At 29.6% G+C, this 23,828-nt stretch overlaps 4 protein-coding genes across 4 annotated transcripts; 3 read left to right on the top strand and 1 right to left on the bottom strand.

Moving 5' to 3' along the window:
- The first annotated feature begins 93 nt into the window (after positions 1 to 93).
- On the top strand, positions 94 to 1,933 carry LOC107007818 (scopoletin glucosyltransferase-like). The gene has a single exon (XM_015206613.2). The coding sequence runs from the start codon at positions 358 to 360 to the stop codon at positions 1,768 to 1,770; it is 1,413 nt and encodes a 470-aa protein (XP_015062099.1). The 5' UTR covers positions 94 to 357; the 3' UTR covers positions 1,771 to 1,933.
- A 1,683-nt stretch (positions 1,934 to 3,616) lies between these two features.
- On the top strand, positions 3,617 to 5,666 carry LOC107028952 (scopoletin glucosyltransferase-like). The gene has a single exon (XM_015230205.2). It carries the CDS (start codon positions 3,976 to 3,978, stop codon positions 5,404 to 5,406), a length of 1,431 nt encoding a protein of 476 aa, XP_015085691.1. The 5' UTR covers positions 3,617 to 3,975; the 3' UTR covers positions 5,407 to 5,666.
- A 10,783-nt stretch (positions 5,667 to 16,449) lies between these two features.
- On the top strand, positions 16,450 to 17,937 carry LOC107011709 (protein IRX15-LIKE-like). The gene has a single exon (XM_015211313.2). It carries the CDS (start codon positions 16,831 to 16,833, stop codon positions 17,773 to 17,775), a length of 945 nt encoding a protein of 314 aa, XP_015066799.1. The 5' UTR covers positions 16,450 to 16,830; the 3' UTR covers positions 17,776 to 17,937.
- Positions 17,938 to 21,902: 3,965 nt separating this feature from the next.
- On the bottom strand, positions 21,903 to 23,216 carry LOC107029187 (uncharacterized protein At4g06744-like). Its single transcript, XM_015230541.2, has one exon. It carries the CDS (start codon positions 23,120 to 23,122, stop codon positions 21,929 to 21,931), a length of 1,194 nt encoding a protein of 397 aa, XP_015086027.1. The 5' UTR covers positions 23,123 to 23,216; the 3' UTR covers positions 21,903 to 21,928.
- Between the last annotated feature and the right edge of the window lie 612 nt (positions 23,217 to 23,828).

Raw genomic sequence — 23,828 nt, 5'->3', positions numbered from 1 at the left:
ACTATTGCCCGTTCCTTACAGTTATTTTTGAGATTAAATTTATTTCACCTCCCATTATTAGATATTTATTAAAATCGATATATATTTTAGTCATGATTTTATATATAAAATGTTACAATCATGAAATATTATGATCTTAAACCAATCAAATCGCGATTTATAATTTGGCGTTTGTCTGTTAAATCAACCACGTTAGTGCTTACGTTACTTCTTTATGTCCAACTTGAATAACAAGTTAGTCTTATATGCAACTTCAACGAAAGTCACTAACAATTCCACATATATATAAAGTGACACTAATGCAATTACAGCTAAAAAGTATTTACTCCTCTTTGTTTCATTGAAGCATTTCCACAAATGGGTCAGCTACATTTTTTCTTCTTTCCCATGATGGCTCAAGGTCACATGATACCTACACTTGACATGGCGAAGCTTGTTGCTTCTCGTGGTGTTAAAGCCACTATAATCACAACACCTCTCAATGAATCTGTTTTCTCTAAAGCTATTGAGAGAAACAAGCATTTAGGTATTGAAATTGATATTCGTTTACTAAAATTCCCAGCTAAGGAGAATGATTTGCCTGAAGATTGTGAGCGTCTTGATCTTGTACCTTCTGATGACAAACTCCCAAACTTCTTAAAAGCTGCAGCTATGATGAAAGATGAATTTGAGGAGCTTATTGGAGAATGTCGCCCTGATTGTCTTGTTTCTGATATGTTCCTTCCATGGACTACTGATAGTGCAGCCAAATTTAACATACCAAGAATTGTATTCCATGGAACTAGTTACTTTGCGCTTTGTGTTGGCGATAGCATCAGGCGTAATAAGCCTTTCAAGAATGTGTCATCTGATACTGAAACTTTTGTTGTACCGGATTTGCCACATGAAATTAGGCTAACTAGAACACAGTTGTCTCCGTTTGAGCAATCCGATGAAGAGACGGGTATGGCTCCCTTGATTAAAGCTGTGAGGGAATCGGATGCGAAGAGCTATGGAGTTCTATTCAATAGCTTTTATGAGCTTGAATCAGATTATGTTGAACATTACACTAAGGTTGTAGGTAGAAAAAATTGGGCTATTGGTCCGCTTTCGCTGTGCAATAGGGATATCGAAGATAAAGCTGAAAGAGGGAGGAAATCATCTATCGATGAACACGAGTGCTTGAAATGGCTTGATTCGAAGAAATCAAGTTCCATTGTTTATGTTTGTTTTGGAAGCACAGCAGATTTCACTACAGCACAGATGCAAGAACTTGCTATGGGGCTAGAAGCTTCTGGACAAGATTTCATTTGGGTTATTAGAACAGGGAATGAAGATTGGCTCCCTGAAGGATTCGAGGAAAGAACAAAAGAAAAAGGTTTAATCATAAGAGGGTGGGCACCCCAAGTGCTGATTCTTGATCACGAAGCTATTGGAGCTTTTGTTACTCATTGTGGATGGAATTCGACACTGGAAGGGATATCAGCAGGGGTACCAATGGTGACATGGCCAGTATTTGCGGAACAGTTTTTCAATGAGAAGTTGGTGACTGAGGTAATGAGAACTGGAGCTGGTGTTGGTTCGATGCAGTGGAAGAGAACAGCTAGTGAAGGAGTGAAAAGAGAAGCAATAGCAAAGGCGATAAAGAGAGTAATGGCGAGTGAAGAAACAGAGGGATTCAGAAGCAGAGCAAAAGAGTATAAAGAAATGGCAAGAGAAGCTATTGAAGAAGGAGGATCATCTTACAATGGATGGGCTACTTTGATACAAGATATAACTTCATATCATTAAGTAGTGATTCAAAAAAAAAAAAAAATGTGTGTTTCTATATTCTGTGTTCTGTTTTGCTGATTTGATCATATTACGTACTTCTTCATCATAATTAATGACATCAAAAGAATCCAAGATCAATCATCTCGAAGTTCAACGTTAAAATATTTCAACATTTGAATAATACATCGAATTAAAATGGAATAATTAGTACTAATTGATTTATTGAATATGTGTTGTTGAATAAATCCACAAGGCCAAAGACTTTTGTGAGTGCTGCCAAAGACGCCAGATCTCAAGTTCATTTAAGTTGTAATTACTCGCCCAGCCTGACTGTTTGGACTATAGTTTAACAAAATAAGTACTCTGGGCTCTACCATTTTCTGTCATTCTCGTTTGACCCATATTCCCTCTACAGGTGTGATCTTTTGTAACATATGTTTATTTTTTCTTTTCATAATGTCCACACATATGTAACAGTGTTGGAAAGATTTTCATTTAGGGGGTTTAAAAAATAAAAATATAAACGTGTAAATAAGTCAACAAATATTTTTCAAGTAAATGTGACTCTTGAATTCTTTTGGATTTAAAATCACACTTTAAGCATGTTTTATTAAAAAAAGAACTAAAAAGAAAACGTAAAAACAGAACGCATAGGTTCAAAGGAACTTACCAATGAACTATCTCATTTTCCTTGTTATTAAGGGGGTTCAAAATATATATATTTACGTAAATATAAAAATTTTATTTTATATATACGATGTAATATTTTATCAAAAGATTCAGATGAATCTTGGCTTACCTGTGAGTCAGCCCTCCATTGTAATTATCTATGTGGTTTATACTTTATATAGTATTGAAATAAGAAAAAATTTTCAAATGAACCTTAGCTTACCTGTGGATCCGCCCTCCTATGTAATTATCTATGTGGTTTATATAGTATTGAAATAAGAAAAAAGTTATCATTTTTAAAGATATAGTAGTACTAACTAAAATCGTAATTAAATGCATCATATAATAATTTTATATTTTGAATATTATCCCTAGTATGAAATGACCCCTTAGAGATTTATTTATGCCGCCATAACCTAGAAAGCATAGTGGCTAGAATGGTCATTTTTGGAAAGTAACAAAAGAATTGGAGGTGCGTATTCTTCGTCGGCTAGCTCATTTTTTGTGTGAGCTAAAAGATTTTCGGCTCAATAAATATACGTGGACTAGGGACTTACAAGATTAATATATTTTTTAAAAAATTATATTTTTTTATAATTATTAAATTAAATTATAAATTATAATTTTAAAATATTATTTAAATATTGATAAAATAGTATTACATCATGTTAATGTTACTATTTGTTAATCAAATTCACAAATGAAATTATATTTATAATATTTATTAAAAAAAAATTCAAGTAAAAATATAAATATTTAAATAGAATATTAATATATTTGTTTTGAGTTTGTACGATTTTTAATTTTTAATTCAATATTATATCATTTTTTTAGCAAAAGATAAAAATCACATACTTTTGAGGCAAAATTATAATTTGTTCCTTATAAGTTTATAATTATAGAAATATCTCAAATTGATACAATAATATGCAGATACATTAATCTAATGCACAAGACACATTAATCGTTAAGTAAGATACATTACACCATATACATGATACACTAATTGATGTACATTTTATACATGATACATTAATCTGATGCGCGAGATACATTAATCTGATGCGCTGATACATTAATCTGATGCGTATATATATTTTGAGTTTTTTAATTAATTTTTTGAATATATATATGCGCTGATACATTAATCTGATAATAAAAATTAGTCCGATCGCAGATTCATGATTCTTGATCATCAAACTGCTGGATCATGAATGAACTCAAAGATAACAAGACAATTGTACACTGGATTTGCAACAGTAACTTGGCACAGCGCAATTTTTTGATGAGAAAGATGGTAAAGTTAGGTGGTGGCAATGAGTCGATGAACAATGTAGCTCAAGAGGTGGCCGACAATTTGAAATCATCTAGTGCAAAAAACTTTAATGAATATTACAAAGGCAATAAATTTGTCTTAACAGTTTCCCTGTTTTGAACAGAAAGTCAAATTTTACACAGTTGCAAAAAAATTTAATATAGGAGTATTATGCAATCCTTCAATTACAACTAAACAGAACTAATAAGATCATTCCCAAAAAACAGAATATTCAAGGTATGAGTCCACTTCATTTTTTCTTCTTTCCCATGGTGGCTCAAGGCCACATGATTCCTACACTAGACATGGCTAAGCTCGTTGCTTCACGCGGTGTTAAGGCCACTATAATCACTACCCCTCTCAATGAATCGGTTTTCTCTGATTCTATTGAAAGAAACAAGCATTTAGGTATCGAAATTGACATCCGTTTGATAACATTTCAAGCTGTGGAGAATGATTTGCCTATAGGATGTGAACGCCTCGATCTCGTTCCTTCCCCTGTATTGTTTAACAACTTCTTCAAAGCTACAGCTATGATGCAAGAACCATTTGAGAATCTTGTTAAAGAGTGTCGTCCCGATTGTATTGTTTCAGATATGTTGTACCCTTGGAGTACTGATTCTGCTGCCAAATTTAACATTCCAAGAATTGTTTTCCATGGCACGGGTTTCTTTGCTCTTTGTGTTGCGGAAAGTATCAAACGTAATAAACCTTTCAAGAATGTGTCAACTGATTCTGAAACATTTGTTGTACCCAATTTGCCTCATCAAATCAGGCTGACCAGAACGCAATTGTCTCCGTTTGATCTAGAAGAGAAAGAGGCAATTATATTCAAGATATTTCATGAAGTCAGGGAGGCGGATTCAAAGAGCTATGGAGTAATCTTCAACAGTTTCTACGAGCTTGAAACAGATTATTTTGAATATTATACCAAATTTCAAGATAATAAATCATGGGCTATTGGGCCGCTTTCGCTGTGCAACAGATACATTGAAGATAAAGCAGAAAGAGGAATGAAATCCTGTATCGATACACACGAGTGCTTGAAATGGCTTGATTCGAAGAAATCAGGTTCTATTGTTTACATCTGTTTTGGAAGCGGAGTAACATTCACTGGATCACAAATAGAAGAACTTGCAATGGGAATTGAAGATTCTGGACAAGAATTCATTTGGGTTATCAGAGAACAAGAAAACGAAAACTCGTGTCTACCTGAAGGATTCGAGGAAAGAACAAAAGAAAAAGGATTAATCATAAGAGGATGGGCACCCCAAGTGTTGATTCTTGATCACGAAGGCGTAGGAGCATTCGTGACTCATTGTGGATGGAATTCTACACTGGAAGGAATATCAGCAGGGGTGCCATTGGTGGCATGGCCTGTATTTGCTGAACAATTTTTGAATGAGAAGTTGGTGACTGATGTATTGAGAATTGGGGTTGGGGTTGGTTCAGTGAAATGGGAGGCAGCAGCAAGTGAAGGAGTGAAAAGGGAAGAAATAAGTAAAGCAATAAAGAGAGTAATGGTGGGTGAAGAAGCAGAGGGATTCAAAAACAGAGCAAAAGAGTATAAGGAAAAGGCAAGAGAAGCTATTGAAGAAGGAGGATCATCTTACAATGGATTGACTAATTTACTGCAAGATGTAAGTATGTTTGGTACTAAAATTGATTAGGTGTATATTTAAATTTGAGTCTGATTCCTAGTACTCAATCCACATGGAATTATTTTAAAACATGTACTTTTTCTTTTTCATTTAAATAATAATAATAATAATAATAATAATATTACCTTAATAATAATAATAATACTAAGGTAATAAGTCAACATGATATAGAATCATCAAAATTGACGAGACGGATTCTTCATCAATCTTCTTCTTCTGAAAATGTAAATCGTTTTCCAGGCGAATTATATATTCGAAATATCTGGAGGATTTCATAATTAAATTTTCAAACTATTTAGAAGTGATTTTGAGTTGATCCATATTGGATCGTTATTGCATGCTTCATGTATAGTTAGTGTATTTTCATGTATAGTTAAGCTATATTGTATTTTTTTGAGTGTATCATAATATATAGTTAGTGTATAATTAGTATATATTTAAGCAATATTGTATAGTTAGTATATAGTTTTTATGAATATTTGCAAACTATATCGTATATTTACTATGTTTTTTGGTTATTGTATATATAAATAGGACAACTTTCACATAAAGCAAACAAAAAATTCAAATTTGTATGTTATAGCAAAGTTTGCATAATTGCGCTCTATCGCAAATATATATATATATATATATATATATATATATAATCGCTATACATATACAATTAAAAGCTATGCCTATTTCGCTATACATATATACAGTGAAAACGATTGTATAATTCGTTGGCTCCTCTTTAGATTTGTATAATTTCATTGGCAGACCATTTGTATAAATTGTTGTTACCCTCTCATTTGTATAGTCGTTGTTAGCATCTCAATTCAATTGTATGTGTTTGTATATCTGTTTAAAATTTGAATTTCTATACAATCGAATCGAATTACATAAAACGAGAAAGAGATAAATTATATACAATTTGAATTTGTATAAAACGAGAAAGAGAGAAAGGCAAAAGAGGTTTGGGCAGAGAATTATACAATTGAATCGAATTGTACAAAACGAGTAAGAGAGAAACTATATACAACAACGTTTCATATAACGAGGCATTGCGAATAGACAACGCAGAAGGACTAAGTTTCTCTTTGCTTGTTTTCTTCTCTACTTCTGTAGCCTGCATCATTTGCTATGGAACACAAATAAATTAAATGATGGCTATTGTATTTATTTTATATTATTATTTTATCATTCTATATAATTATCCCTAAATAAAACATGCTTATATTTATCGTAAACTAATTACTTTATTTTATTGTGTATATTTGAAAATAATTAGGCGAATGACCCAATGAGTTAAAGCCCGTCCATTTTACTGCTAAGCCCAAAAGATCTTTTCTCATTTTTGGGCCGAAGTAGATGTGGGCCTGTAACCTTTGAGCTACATCAACGAATGATTCATAAGCTTCAAAAATTTAAAAGTTTACTCACTTTTTTTTTTTAGCTTAATTCCATAGATTTTCTTGTCTAATCTGATAGAGCAAATTAACTTTCTAAAGTAAGTGAGAGTGTTTCATTCTTAACCAAAGGTCTTGATTTCGAGCCTTGGATATGGAGAAAATCTTGTTAGTAGTGCCATCGTTGAATGGGCCCTGTAGAGCGAGATCCGAATTTGGTTGAAGCTCCAATGTGGATTCCTAACACTGGGTGGGAAATAAAAAATACTTTCTAAAGTAAAATTTTATATTTGTTTGAGAATAGTACAATGAAACAGTCATTTTATTAGATTTCAGATTACGATATTACATTTTGAGAATCTTAGTGAAAATATATTGCCCCTTTGAAGTTAAAAAGTACACTAAAATGATTGGAAATAAATAGTTTAATTCAATTTAAAGATTTGATTTAAATATGTTAGTTACAATGGGTATCACGCTCAATACATGCAACGTCAAATCAAAGTAGTAGACTTTGCTTAAAATAATAAAACTATGTCAATAAGTAAAAGAATGGAAAGATCAAAATGACTCAAAGTCAAATATTTTTTTTCTTTAAAAAAAATAAATTGATGTCATTAAATTCATATTAAATCTTAAAATAAAATTTTCTTTAACTTAACAATTTAAATATGTGTCCTAAACTCGTGACTTCTTAGACTAGTTAGACGTCATGTGGAGTATCACTTAATTTTTAATTGTTTTTAATAATAAATTAATGTCGTCATTAGTTACAATAAATGTCAAATTACAAATCAGCACAAATTAGTAATTGTATTAAATTAATTCCCTTTCTTTATTGTTTTGTACCTTTGATTTTTCATTTTCATACTTTTGTGTCCTCATACTTCGAATTTTTTTAGCCGAGAATTTATTAAATATATATATTTTTTTTTACCTCTCAGAATAAAAAAAAAGATAGGTGTATGTTCTATTCTCTAAAATTCAATCACACTCATGGAATTATATGTTGTGATAGTCGGCGTGGCGATACGCTTCATTTTTATAACTGTCTTCTTAGTTAAAAGATTGATCGACAATGGTAAGAAATGAAAAAATAGAAAGAATATTATTGTATTGTTAAATATGTGTAATGATTTCTAAGACTTAGTTACGTCTGATGTAGAGTATCATTTAATTATATTTTCTGATCAGAAATTCAATAAATATGATGTAATACTTTTTCCCCTGAATTTTCTTCTTTTTAATGTGAATATATATCATCTTCATAAATCATGATATACTCATACAATTCCAATATTGGACCCAAACGATTGTCAACGATCACCATGATTATTCATTTTCAATAGTTTGTATTTGTATAAATTTATTTCATAACATTATTTTACTATTAGTATGTTTTCTAAATATAAGTTATATTATAAATTTTTTTAATCTTTTTTTATATCCGATCAAATAATGTCATATGTACAATAAAAATAAATTCACTTTCGAGTGCATAATGACTCGGTGACACCTATCTTGAATAAGGGGTGGGCATAAACACCGGAAAACCGAAACACCGAACCGAACCGAAATTTTTCAGAATTTCGGTTTCGGTATTTCGGTTTTCGGTTCGATATTCGGTTTAATTTTTTGTATTTTCGGTATTTCGGTTCGGTTTTCGGTACATATTATTTTGAAATTCGGTATTTCGGTTTAAACCGAAATATTATATTATAATTTATAAATTATATTATATTTAATAATTATTAATATTAAATAAATTTTTTTAAAAAAATAAGAAACCCTAAGTCCCTAATACCCTATCATTTTGATTTTTGACTCTTCCTCACTCCCTCATCCTCTCCTCTTCAACAACTCTTCTTCCTCTTCTTTTCTCCTCTCCTCTTCAGCAGTTCAAGTTGTTCAACAACTTTTCTTCCTCTTCTTTTCTCCTCTTCCTCTTCTACTCCAGCCGGCGTCCACCGTCCACCAGCAGCAGCGCCGCCAGCCGTCGTCCGCAGCAGCAGCCAGCCGCCCAGCAAAGCAGCAGCAGCAGCCGCCCAGCACAGCAGGCAGCGCCGCAGCAGCAGCAGCAGCCGCCCAGCACAGCAGCAGCAGCAGCCAGCCGCCAGCGACAGCAGCAGCCAGCTGCCCGCGACAGCAGCAACCAGCCCATTAAAAAACCGAACCGAATTAATAAAAACCGAACCGAATTAACAAAAACCGAACCGAATCGAAATATTTCGGTTCGGTTTTCGGTACGCAATTTACAAAAACCGAAAAAACCGAAAAAAAAAATCGAACCGAACCGAAATACCGAATGCCCACCCCTTCTTGATTAGGAAACCTTTTTTACTTTTTTCCCCGGGCATGAAATAGAATACAGATCAAATATTGGTGCAAAGCACCATTTATGTTCTTTTATGTTATAAGTAAAATATTTAATAGTAATAAATTGAGAGAGGCAAGGTACAAGTCATGCATTAAATATAATAATAATTATTATAAGAATATAAATGTCTCTCTTATCCCCTATTTTAATTAATTTGAAATCATATAATTCATTGTGTGTTCTTGAGATCTTTTTAGTGCTCTTTGCAATATACTTCAAAATCCATCAATCCGATTGAAGAGAATAATTTTGAAATTGATGCTTAAATATGAGACCTACGTATATATGACCACCTAATGGTTGTGATGAAAAGGTAGGATTCTAAAGTAATTTTTTTATTAAAATATTGTTTGACCTATAATAAAAAAATTAGTGAAATTATAAATTTAAATATGAAATTGGTTGAATTTAATAGTTTTTTAATTCAAAAATAATTATACGTCAGTGTTAAGAAATTCAGTAAATATTGAATTTAAATGTCTATTATTACTTAAAAACTATTATTTTAAAATCTAAAATATATAAAATTACAATTCTGACTTTATATCACATTTTCAATTCTATATAAGTTAGTATGTAATTAATTTTCCATATAAACTCAACAAAATCTTCATTTTTCTCCGATATAGGACTACAATATTTTTCCAAATATAAATGAGTTTCATATATATATATATATATATATATATATAAAACAATTCTCAAATTATTTTGAACAGTTTCATTTGACGTAACTCACATAAGATTGATACATTCGATTATTGTGGGATAACGGCATAACGCCATGGCTCATGGGGAGGTAGTGTTTGATAACTCAAGAAACAATGGTGCTATCAAAAAGAAGGGAAATAAAATAGGGAATTGGATATGTGATTTTCGAATTATGAGTTTAAATCAATTATTGAACACTTCAATTGAGGGTATTTTGAAAAATAGTCTCTCTATTTTTACGAGTTGGTGATAACGTTTGAATTCATTCTATCCTCCTTAAATCCCATTTGATGGTATTTCAATGGGCATGTTAAACAACTAATAAATATGTAATTTGAGATAATAATTCGAAATTTTTTAAATCTCCAAAAAAAAAGGCTGGATTTGAGATTTCAATTAATTGTGATTTTACTATTTTTTTAGAAAATGTAAAACTTGACTTATTTACATTTTTGTAAAAAATTTCGATTATTTTAATTTTTGGAAATTAAAAAAAATATATATGCTCGGATAAAGATATTGTTTGTAACATATGAAAGGATAATATTAAGAATAACTACTCACTATTTCTACCATTGTCTATAAATCTTCGCCACAATATTCATGTTTATGATTAAAAAATAATATATAAATTAAAATTATATGTCCAAATATTTTTTCTAGTTTTAAATTATAATTACACGGGACCAAATTACCATATATTATAACAAGTGCAATTTGCAAACTACATATTTTTCTCAAGCAATTTGACAAGATAAGTCCAAATGCGAGAAGAAACTAATAATTTAATTAATAAACACATTTTTTTGAAAAAATCATCATACAGAATCTGAACTTATTGTTTGCACTTAATTAATGGTTTTTATATGTTTTTCCAAGTTTTTTGCGTGCTTAAATACTTGAATATGATTAAATTTAAATGTTTTCATTATTAGAAATATGAAATTAGATATGAAATTTATCTGGTTTTTTCGTATATAACCTATTATCAATATGTAACAAAATGAATTTAACAAAAAAAATTGTTGTTTAGCTTCAAAATTTTATCAATATAACAAACTTTGTTTTCTCGTAGTTTATATAATTCCTGTCTAGAATATGTTATGTATATCAAATCAAAAAGGCACTAAATTAAATAGCTACTATATTCAGCACACCTAAAAAGAAAAGGATATATCCTCGAAATATTTTTATTTTAAAATTAGTGTAACAATTTGTACTCTAAGGGCAACTAGTATAATGGGATTACACAGAGCGGTGTGCATTATTAGCTTTAAACAAGAATGATTAACGTAGTAATTAATATAGGCTTGATTAACGTTGTGTTTGGGAAAAGCTTTTTTCTAATTAATTAATTAATCTAAAGAAGATGGTTGGAAAATATTAATTTTATAAAAGTTGTTTCTTTATGGGAAGACATTTCTTAATATATTCCCACTAATTTGATTACCTTTGGTACTTTGCCTTATAAAAAGCAGAGATTCCTCATCATTATTTGTTTGAAAGTAGGATTTCACCATTGAAACAAGGGAAAAGGGTCTGATATACCCCTTAACTTTATCATTTAGAGCTGATATACCCCTTGTTATGAAAGTGGCTCATATATACCCTTACTTGTAAACAAATGGCTCACATATACCCTTTTCCTTTAACGGAAATGAAAAAAATAATAATTTTAATCTAAATTTTTAGTATTTTTTTCTAAAAAATATAATCTCATATGAGTAAATTTAATCCTGGTCAAACATATTTTTTTTGACTTTTTTTTTGTTTCAATGACTAATTTATATTTATTACTTCTAATTTTTTTAAAAAAATTAGAAGTAATAAATATAAATTTAAAACGATTTTTTTAACTTCCGTTAAATGAAGCGTATATGTGAGCCATTTTGTAACGACAGGGGTATATGTGAGCCGTTTGTATAACGGTAAGGGCATATATGAGCCACTTTTATAACGAGGGGTATATCAACTCCAAATGACAAAGTTGAGGGGTATATCAGACTTTTTTCCCTTGAAACAATTTAAAGATTGGGATAGAATATTTTTTTAATTCTATTATTATAGAGAATAATTTTTTTTGAATGTGTTTTACATTGTGCAAATATAAATTTTTCAAAATCCAAAATCCAGACATTGGACACAAGGTGGGGAAAAAAGGATTTCAAATTAAGTCATAGCTAAAAGCCAAGTTTGGGGTCTTATTTACATTATATAATATTATAAATTTTATATATATATAAAAAATAATTGAATGTGTTTTACATTGTGCAAATATAAACTTTTCAAAATCCAAAATCCAGACATAGGACACACGGCGGGGAAAAAAGGATTTCAAATTAAGTCATAGCTAAAAGCCAAGTTTGGGGTCTTATTTACATTATATAATATTATAAATTTTATATATATATAAAATATAATTGAGTTATGGAGAAAAAGATATCAATAATAGGAGGCATGCATTCTTTTCTTCTCATTGCATTCTATAAAAAAAATATAAATGAATTGTTATGCTTTCTTTATGGTTTTTTTCTATTATTACTTAAAGTTTCAAAAATAGTTTGTCTATTTCTATTAGGTACTAATTAGATTTATATACACTTTACCTTTTTAGTCTACATAAAATAAAATTTCACAGAACTTTTGAGGTATCACCTTATATTTGAGTTTAAAAGTTTATAAACACAACCGAATTTGCAGAATTTATTGTCCGTCATTTGAGGAAAATACAAAAATTTGAACCAAGATTTTTCCAAAAAATACACTAAACGTTAAATATATTAATACAAAAACCACACAATCTAAAAATATATACTACTCTAGTTAAACTGATTCAATAGTAGTCCTTTTCCTCAAAAAGAGGAATGAAATTTGCTTGCTATATATCCAAAAGATTTGATTTGATTAAAAAAGTTGAAGTCAATCACATAATAATTATAGCAACAAACAAGGCATAAAAATTAAAAATTAATATTCTCCGTTCAACAATAGTTATCTATTTTATAAAATAAAATAATTTACACTTAATTTCTAATTTATTTTATCTTTAGTTATATCTTTAAAGACATTAAATTTATTATATTCAAAATATAAACTTTTATTTATAATTTAAGAAGATGCAAATTACAAAGAAATAAATATTGTTGGAATGAAGGAGAAATAATAAAGCTTATCCAGTAGAAATAATTGGATTAAGAAAAAGCAGCAAATTGAAGAGTAATCAGAATGACCAAAACTGCAATTAGGCGTTAAGTGCGGAGCGGTATGTTGTCTTGTCATTTCTCTATCAACCTTACACTTTTTGACCCAAAAATTATAATTACCATATATTCTCCCGACGATACTTAATTAGTACACGTCTAATTTTTTCAGTTAAGAAAATTAAGAAATATATCATAATTTTATATTAATATTAATTTTTATCATTTTTCAAGAAATATATCATATCAAACCCATATAATAAAACTTGAACAAAGGAAATAACTTTTAATACAAAATTTAACCGAAAATTACTAGGTACATGATAACCTTGATTAGAGTACATGTCGATTCTTCAATTTGATGTTATCAGATTTTAATTTTGAAAAAATGTGCATCAAATATCGAACTAAACTAATTTGGTTCAATTTGATTTGATTTTGATGTTTTTAAAATGATTTTTCAGTCTAAATAAAAAATAAAATGAGAACAAACTCAAATTATAAGACGCCTAAAATTTTAAAATCATATTAAGTGATAATGTGTTTCACCATAGAACGACACTTATTGTATTTACAAAGAAAATATATGCACAAGATTTGTCATGAGCCAACTCGAACTATATATCAATCCAATTTTTAGAAGGCTAAAATGGGTTGAGCTAATGAACAATCAATATTCAACCCAAACTTAATTGAATTGAGCGGATTGAATTTGATTTTACCTCTGATAAAGTGATTATACAGACTCTTCATCAACTTATCTATATGTACTATTTTTATTATCTTGTTCAGTTTATTTGTCTTTGATTTCATAATAGCAAGTTGTTCTCTTAGCTCAGCTATAAATTCGTAATTTTACGTTACCTCTTTAGTGATAATTGTGATCTTGATTAATTAATAAAAAAATCATTGAATTCATCTATTAGATACAAGAAGAAATTTCAAATAAAGATAGATCTATAATTTTAAATTAACAAGCGATAGTGATTGTTTTCAAATAAAGATAGATCTATAATTTGAAATTAACAAGCGATAGTGGTTGTTGGAATAATATCCTATAGCCATACTACACTCATACATATTTGTAAATATATGTAGTGACACACCTCCAATAATCATAAATTTGCACCTCAACAGTAGTCTATTTTCCTAAACTTGGTCCTGAAATCATTTATGGAATTCACAGGTGAATATAAATTACTATATGAATAAGGAAAATGATATAACTTGCAACCCACAACAACATAATATATGGTCAATTTCGAATAAGTACGTTAGACAAGGCCCACATTCAAATAATTTTATACTATAGTAATTACTGCAAAATGTGAGGTGTTTGTGCATTTTTGGGTACTATAATTATATGAATTTATATTAGAGTTAAGGAATGTACTAATTACGGAATATGGACAGAAATTATATGTCAATATCATGAAATAAATAAATTAAATTAAATTTGATGTCAATATCAAACTTATTGGTATTCCTTTTTTTTCTGAATAATTGTGCAATATTGTCGCAGTTGATAGAGGAGATGTACTGTCATAAGTTTTTATTATTCTTATATGTACAGTGAATTTTATAAGGACTTCAAAAGAATGTGAATAACAATAATTTAATCATATGTTACCAAACTAAATTATGGTTGAGAGATAAAATTCACTTAATCTATCATTGCATGAACGTGTTTTTTTAGTATAGTCTAATGACATTAGTTGTTGTACTAAACATTAATTTAAAATAATTCCTTGTTAAATTAATAATATGTTTATGTTTATTCCACTATGATGTTCTTTTCACTTTGCTAAAGTTAAAAAAAGAAAAAGGTGTCATTCCACCAAAATGTTTATTTGTTCTACTACTGTGAGATGAAAAATCACTACTAATTCATTTTTTTTAAAAAAGTCACTATTAGAATATTATTTTATTCGTAATTTTTTATATATATTTGATTTATAATAATTTTACGTACATATAAATTTTATTTTAAAAAAATAAAAATTTTATCATCAAATACATAATTAAATTTATATTATTTAAGTTTGTGTCGTATAAATTAAATAAAAAGAGTGTTGTTTAATGTTCCTTGTGTTATTATGACAATATTTAATCACTGGATGACCCAATGCATGTTACATATATTAATAACCTTATTTAAACCCAACGACAATTATTATATTATATAATTTAGGCTCTTAACAACAAAATCCCTATGGAATTCACTCTACTTCTAGCCTTGATGCTAAGTGCTAAAACGGTATCAACAAATACACTTAACAGATCTAATTGTTCAAATTCCTCAAACTAATTAATTCCTAATAAAGACAATATAAACTAAATTAGAGTTTTATTACATCCAGGGGACCTTTTTTTTTTTCTAATATAAGAAGGAAAACTTAAAATAATTATGATACCATTGAACCTATTAAAATAAAAACTCTCCTTGTCATTTTAATTACCTAAGCTTGAACGTAACGTGCTCCTCTTAAAGACCGTAAATTGCAAATGTTTTAAAAGTTGTTTCCATTTTATTTGTTTTATAAATTTTTATTTCATTTTAAAAAAATATGTAATTATCTTTGTTAATTCTTTAATTTGAATTTCACATATAGTTTTAAGATCATAATTTCAAAGATGTTTTTGGTATATTATAATTTAACTGATAATATTTGATATGTTGAGTCAAAGCTCTATAAAAAATATTTTTTTTTGTTTTAAAAAGATAAAAATAAGATTTGTGTAAATTCTAATAGATTAGAGGGGTACATTATCGCCGTTGTTATTACATTAAAATTTTATTTGAGTACACTATTACTTTTTCCTCAGACATTTTTGAATATTTATTGCAGGGTGAATTTTTCAAACTAATACTCAAAACGTTATTCTATTATTTCCTCCGTTATTATTTATATGCAGTTCTAATTGAAAATAAATAAAAAAAAATTCTACTTTTTTTACCTCCGAAAATTATTAGTATTGAATGAACAATATACGAAAATCAAATTATTAATTTATGTTTATTAATCAATTTAACCATCAAAATAAATTAATTTATATTTAAAATTTAATTTTAAAAAAATACTAATTAAAAATATAATGATTATATAGGAACTTGAAATCTAAAATGTTCACATACAAATAAAAAAAATAGAGGAAATACTAATCCTATCAATTGACAAATAAAGATAAATTAAATGAGAATAGTCAAATATCTCTATGTTCTCAAATTCATCCACCCTTGAGTCTCTTTTCCTTCGCTGTTAGCGTTCGATTAATAATATATGTAATGAATTTCCAAATATAGATCTAGTGTTACTACTGTACCATCAAGTATTATATAATTCGAAAATTAAAATAAACTGAACCCAAAAAACACGGAAAAATAAAATATTAATCCACCTTCCAGTCCCTCCTTATTTAAGCGCTATAATATTGCTGGCTTATCTTGCCGGCTCGCCGAACAACAGCCAAATCCCTCTGAACTTCATTATCAACTCCTCCCATTAACTCCAGTTTTTTATTTTATATACCTTCCCAACACCCTCTCTCAAATTACGGTTACTCTCTCCGTTCAATAATAGTTATATACTATTAGAAATAGATATAAAGAGAAAAAAAAAGTAGAGAAATATCACTCATAGTACAGAAATCTAGATAATCGTGTCGTGCTTTTTTCTCCCAAATCCCTCCAGAATTTCTCTGCATACTTCATGTGAAGAAATCGGAGAAGAAGAATCTGAAAAAAAACAGAGAGAGAATGAAGGCTAATAATGCTAAGCTTATAGTTTTTCATCCATCTCTTCACAAGCAAGGATCAGGAACCATTACTGCTTCACCTCGCATTTGGTTTCTTGTTTTTCTTTCTTTTTTCACTTTCGCTTTTGCACTTACTTTCTTCACTGCTAAAGATGCGATACCCACTTCTAAAACCGGCACGGATACCGCCGCCGGTAGCTCTCCGTTGCCGGCGACTGTATTTAACACGCTTCTTTATTATGCTTCTTTGAACTCGTCTACTGTTTCTTCCCGCATGTCGGCGGTGGAGTTGAAGTCGATCGCTACCGTCCTCCGCCGTTGTAAAGCTCCTTGTAATTTCCTTGTTTTTGGTCTTACTCACGAAACCCTGTTGTGGCATTCGCTCAATCATAAAGGGCGTACAGTTTTTGTGGATGAAAGTGCTTATTTGGTATCTAAGCTAGAAGAGAAGCACCCGGAAATTGAAGCTTACGATGTTCAATTCACGACGAAAGTGAGTGAATTGCACGATTTGTTGGATTACACGAAAGAGCAGCTCAAAGGAGAGTGCCGGCCTGTTCAGAATCTTCTATTTTCCGACTGTAAATTGGGGATCAATGACCTACCAAATCACATATACGATGTGCCCTGGGATGTCATTTTGATAGACGGGCCACGTGGGTTTTCCTCTGCCGCTCCGGGACGGATGTCAGCGATTTACACCGCCGGCGTTTTTGCCCGGAGTAAGAGAGGTAATTCCGGCAAAACCCATGTTTTTGTTCACGAAATCGACAGAAATGTTGAGAAAATCTGCAGTGAAGAATTCTTGTGCAGTGAGAATTTGGTGGAAACGAAAGAATTGTTGGGGCATTTCGTGGTGGAAAAGATGGAAGCTAATAGGTTTGAGTTTTGCTCAGTCTTTGATCCTTCTTCATCTCCTTCAACATCATCGTCTTCTTCTGTTTAAGTCCAAAAATTTAAAAAAAAAACACGAAGCCAATGTCTTTTTCTTTTTTAAATTATATCCAGTTTATAGATATGAGTAATCTGTAATATTTCATAGGTTTTTCAAGTGTGAAATATTTAGAAGTTTAAGCAATGATGAACTCAACTATTCAAAATTTTAGCTCTCTCCTTCTTTTGATTTAGTTATTAATTACTTTATAAACCTTGATTAGCTGAAAATAACATTTAAAAATCATTTAATTAACTCTCTGTGGGTAGATTTTTGCAAGAATTTTTCAAGTACTTAAACACAGTCTAACAAAAAAACATAATCTTAGCTTAGGAAACTTTTGTTATTCGCTAAAAATCACTTCTTTTTTTCTCTATTAATGGCTGGTTTGGTACATACTTCATATTTTTTTTGGTTTTGTCCGATTTCGATCTAATAAGTTTTGAACTAAGAAGTAAAGATTTGTTTTATGTAATACTCAATATTGAAAAATAGATACCAATTTTCCTTCAATTTTGGACTAAATGGTGGAGTAATAATTTTAATTTTATATTAGGAGTCAACTAAAATTAAAAACAAAAAACTTTCGGAATTCTTTGCAAATATTAAATAAACATTAATATATCAAAATCAAATTAAATAACAGTAAAAATTTTTAAACCGTGTAATCCAATAATCTAATTTATGAGTTAAAGTGTGTTTCCCAAACGAGGTGGCGACACTTGTGTTTCAAATTTTGAATGACGACTGAATCGTCGGTGATGGAATTTTAGTAAATTTGAAATGAGTTTTTTCTCAAATATAACCCACGCGCATTAAGCAAGAGTTATTGTTACACGAACCATATCATGCGATGCGTGTGTGTGAATAATTCAAAGGGAGCGTGAGAAAACGTGTCCGCAGAATTCACGTGGACCGTCAGTTAGTAAAAGAGTGGGCCTACTAGGCCCATGGGCTCTTTTATGGCGGATCACGTGGTTCACGTGACAAAAGGCTAAAACTTAACGGGCTTTACGGCGGTGAACGTGTCGGTGTGATAAATATTGACCCTTAAAATAAGAAGAATCTGCACGGAGAAGATTTGGGCCCATTTCTTTATTATAATTATTGGGCCTATGATGGGTCTTCTATAATTTGTTTGTATGTCGTAAATATTAGGGAAAATTATATGCAATGACAAACATTCATAACTAATCATATATTAGGGGTATAGTTTAATTTATTTACATTATATAATGTCGTAAACCATTCGATGAATGGTACCTGTGATTTCATAGTACCATTACCAATTTTTTTGGATACCATAAATATGGAGAGCAAGGAAGACTACTTGAGCAGTAGTGATCAACAATAAATTAATTTTGAGATTATTTATTTGATGATTTGTATTGTAATGAGGGAATGTGTGAGATAATTTTGTCGGGTTCAACCCCATATTAAACAAGTCCTGATAGGATACTTGATTCATGGATAAGTAATAACAATTTTGAATATTTTGCGAAATTATTTTATTTATGTTTGGTTGTGAATATTAAGCACATGTTTAAAAGACGAAGGGAATGGAGATGAAATTTTATATATGAATCTTGACATAATAGGAGAGATTAAGATTAAAAATGATACTATAGAGAATAAGATGAGAGTGGCCTGGGTAATAGACAATATGAGGAAATCGAGATTGAAATTGTTTAGACACGTGAAGAGAAGGTGTGTAAAAGCACCAATAGGGATGTGTGAGAGGGTGACTACCACAAGTTTTAGGATTGTTAAAGGACAAAGGTAGATCGAAGAAGAAGACTAAAGAGTATGTTTGAATTGACTTAAAAGTTGATTAAATCTACCTGTAAGTCATTTTTAACTTTTGAAAGTATTTGACAAAGTTAAAAATAACTCAAAAATAACAAAAAAATATTTAAAAAATATAAATCTGAAGTAGATCTCTCCCAATTTTTTATTTTTTGGCTTAAAAGTGAACTCTAATTTGGGGGAGATAAGGACATGAATCATGGTAGAAGAGTAATAAACAGTTGAATCTTGTTACACTTAGACGTGGGAGAGGGAGGAACTAGGAAGCATAATATTTTATTCTTGTTTCTTCTTATTTAGTATTTACATTATTACATAGCATCGTGTTCTTTATATCTTGATGTCATTTTTCTATCTATCTTGCGCTGTAGAGCTGTCAACAGAGATTAGCCCACCCTATTCGGCCTAATTCATATAGGCTTTGACATTTTACGGGTCAGGTCAGGATAATCCATTTTTTTGTGTGGGCTAGAAACGGTCCGCACAACCCACAAAACAATATTACATGATGTTAGTGCTACTACTTGTTAACCAAATCCACAAATAAAATTGTGATATTTATTAAGTTTTTTTTTCAAGTAAAAGTATAAATATCTAAATATAAATATTAACTTAATTGTTTTGAGTTTGAACTCTAATTAATTTTATATTTTGATATTATATTATATTTTTTAATTAATTGTTATTGGCCCACATGTCAGTCCTATTGATATTTCTCAACCTCACAAATCAGCAGACTTATTTAGATCGGGCTTAAAAACCTTTATCTTTAATGGGCTCTAAAAATCTTAGCCCAATCTTATCAATCCCGGGTTAGACTAGGCCGACCCAACGGATCTAGCACAAATTTGACGACTCTATTGCTCTGTTATATTTTTTTGAGTCAAGAATTAATCAAAAATAATGTTTTTACCCCGCAAAAATTAAAATCAAATCTGTATATATTATAAACTCTTCTCAAATTCATATACGTAAAATGATACTAAATAGATTATTTATATTACTTATTATTACATTAACTAGTTCCAAAAAAATTTGAATGAGATCAGCTATGCCATATTTTATTCCAAGATTTGACTTTTTTGTCCCCTCTGGAGGCTGGAGCTGTGGCATCACAGTTACAGAATTTCAATTTTAGACTTGCATTGAGCCCATTAACAGACTAGACCAGAGAAAAACAATTTTTGAAAACATTACTCAAATACACGGTTTATATATTTTTTTTTTAAAGTTTTAATTTTTTTTAAATGTATATAAATTACATATTAATATATTTGAGTCAGTATTTAATATATTAGAGCTACATATTATATATTCGATTTATTTTATAATGTATACGAGGTTAGTTTTTAATGCATTCAAGCTACATATTATATATCCAATTTATGTTATAACGTATCCAAGATACTTTTTAATGTATTCCAGCTACATGTTAATGTAACAAATTTATGTTACTTTTTAAGAAATTAATGTAATTACAAACTAAAAAAAAATAGATTGTAGTTTCATATTAAAACTATATAATTCCTAAAATTTATGCTAAATTCTTTTAGATTTTGTAGCATTATTCCAAATGCTGTTACGATATTTTTTTCTTTTTAATTTTCTAAATTAAAATTCTCAGAATATGCTCATAACTTTTTCTTCTAATGATAAAATAAAGGAACTGTGCACAAAATTACCTCCTACTTTGTGTGGCTTAGAATTAAATCCAATTACCATGTGCACAAATAAAAAAAGGCAGTTGCCCTGTAACAACAATCTCAAATTGAGAGGTATTCTAATCCTAAGTCTCTGATTAATTTAATTGATGTATTTTATTAGATCTAGTAATATGAAATGAAAAATAAATAATTAATATAAATAATAAAATTTGAAAAAAACATAATTTTTTTTTTTTGAGTAAACAATATAAATTAACAATATATTTTAAAATATTAAATAAATAAAAGCAAACCGCTAATAATTTAGATGCTATCTCCTAATATAACAAATGGAGAAGTTTTAGACAAAATTATTTTTTCCTTAACAATGCTCAACATTTCCACTATTTTATTGACCCAAAAAGTAGTTCTAGTGGCACATCAAAATTCATGCGGCTAGTTATATCCTCAAATATAAAAAGTAAAAAAACACAAGGTCCATTCTCTTTGCAGCATTAAATTATCAAGGAATACTATATTGCATAATAAAATGACATTTCTCCACTTTTAATTAATGATTTTGAATTCAAACTATTTTTTCGTACCCTACTCAAAACGAATTTGAATAGGTCTTATCAATGAATTTTAAATATTATTAGATAAATAAACTAAGAAACATAGAAAAGATCATTGAAGACACTAAAACAAAGGTTTCATTAATACAATTTTGTATGTTTTGACAAAGCAGAGTATGAAATTAAATGTCTTTCTGGTCTAGGTGGTCTATGGGGACTAAATTTAGAAATATTACAAGGTATGATCCTCAAACTCTTCTGTAATGGACACAATTTAATTTGCATCCTGAATAATACACACTCCAATATTGATCTCTGATTAGGAAGACCATTAATACAGTTTTTTTCAACATTGAGAACTCCATTTTCGATCAATTCCCTACATAATGGCCCTACTTTTGTAAAATAATTATACGACAAAGTAAAATTCACTAAACTTTTCAGTGAACATATCACTTCTGGAACTTGTCCGTATAGCAAATTTCCAGCAAAATTCAGTTGTTCCACACTTTCCAAACACCCTAACGAACATGGCAATGGACCAGTTAACGTGTTAAATCCAACGTCAATCACAATTGCTTTTTTCAAAAGGCCTAATTCATAAGGAATGCAACCAGTAAGGAAGTTGTTCAATAACAAAATTTCCAACAAATTCGGAGCTTGTCCAATGGTAGGTGGGATTGGACCAACGAATTTGTTGTTGGCTAAGGTTAAATAAAAAGCAGAGGTGGATCCAATGCTGTCAGGGAGTATTTGAATGAAATTATTATTGTTAAGAAAAAATGCATCAAGATATTGTACGAAAATTTGAGGTGGGATTATTCCTGTCAAGAGATTGTAACGAATATCCAAGAAAGTTAGAGTCTTGATATTGAGAATTGACATGGGAAATGTACCGATGAATTGGTTGTTACTAAGATCAAGTTCGTAAAGATATGGAAGATTAGAAATTTTTGAAGAAATTATGCCTGAAAAATTGTTGGTATTAGCATGAAAAATGGCTAAATCAGGGAGTTGATCAATGAAACCATCTAATGTAGGTGCACTTAGTTGAAATCCATTGAAATCTATAGAAGCAAGAGAAATTGCTGAGGAATTATTAGGTGGATTATCACAATAAAAGCCTTTATAATTGCAAATATCAGGGCCTGTCCAAGTTTTTGTCACACCAAAAGGATCAAGAGTAATTGTGTTCTTGAAGTTTTGTATTATTGGGAATATTAGAGCTAAACTTTGGTCTATGAAGGTTAAATTTGGTGATGGTAAAGGTGGTAGTAATTGGCAATTAATATTGTTGAGAATTGAAATTATAATGAGTGAATAAAAGAGCTTCATGGTGTTTTGGTTACTTAGTGAGGAGAGATGAGAAGAAATTGTTTATAATGATTTTCTTTTATACCATAAAAGATGCATGGTATTAATTCTTTTGGTTGGTGTAGTCTTGAAAAAGATAAAGGCACTCATGAGTTCACCTTGTAGTGGGTAATTGGTCAAAGTTATTATCCAATGAGAAAATTTTACTTTAGGGCGATATTTTGAGCTCTAATTATTAACATCGTGAAGTTTGGCTAATTATCAAGTAAAACATTTATAACAATAGTTTAATTTCAAAAAATTAGTATACTATGCATCGATTTGCTCTGTATTAAAACGACTGAATACACTATTTATAGAGTGAATTCAAACAATGATACAAAGTAAATTGATATAATATTTCTACGTAAAAGTACAGAATAATTAACATTTTAAGTATCTATTTTTACCAGAGATTCGAGAAAGTTCTTTCTGAATGGGATTTTAAAATGTTGAAAGTGGAGCACCTCATCGGCCATAAACCAAAAGAATGATGATTATTAGGTAGATGAATGAATATGTGGAATTCCATTGCGCAAAATCAGTGAGGAGTTTAATGTCACGCCTGTGTTATAAGTATTTATTATTTTAATACTTCTTTTCTCATGCACACAAAAGATGATAAATTACTACTGTATAAATACAGTGCGAACACAAAAACGAGCAGTAAGAATAAAGATAATCTCTT

Source organism: Solanum pennellii, chromosome 1 (genome assembly GCF_001406875.1).
Source record: "Solanum pennellii chromosome 1, SPENNV200".
NCBI classification, from domain to species: Eukaryota; Viridiplantae; Streptophyta; class Magnoliopsida; order Solanales; family Solanaceae; genus Solanum; species Solanum pennellii.
The sequence above is the reverse complement of the archived record's forward strand: the minus strand, read 5'-3'. Positions and strand labels throughout refer to the sequence as shown.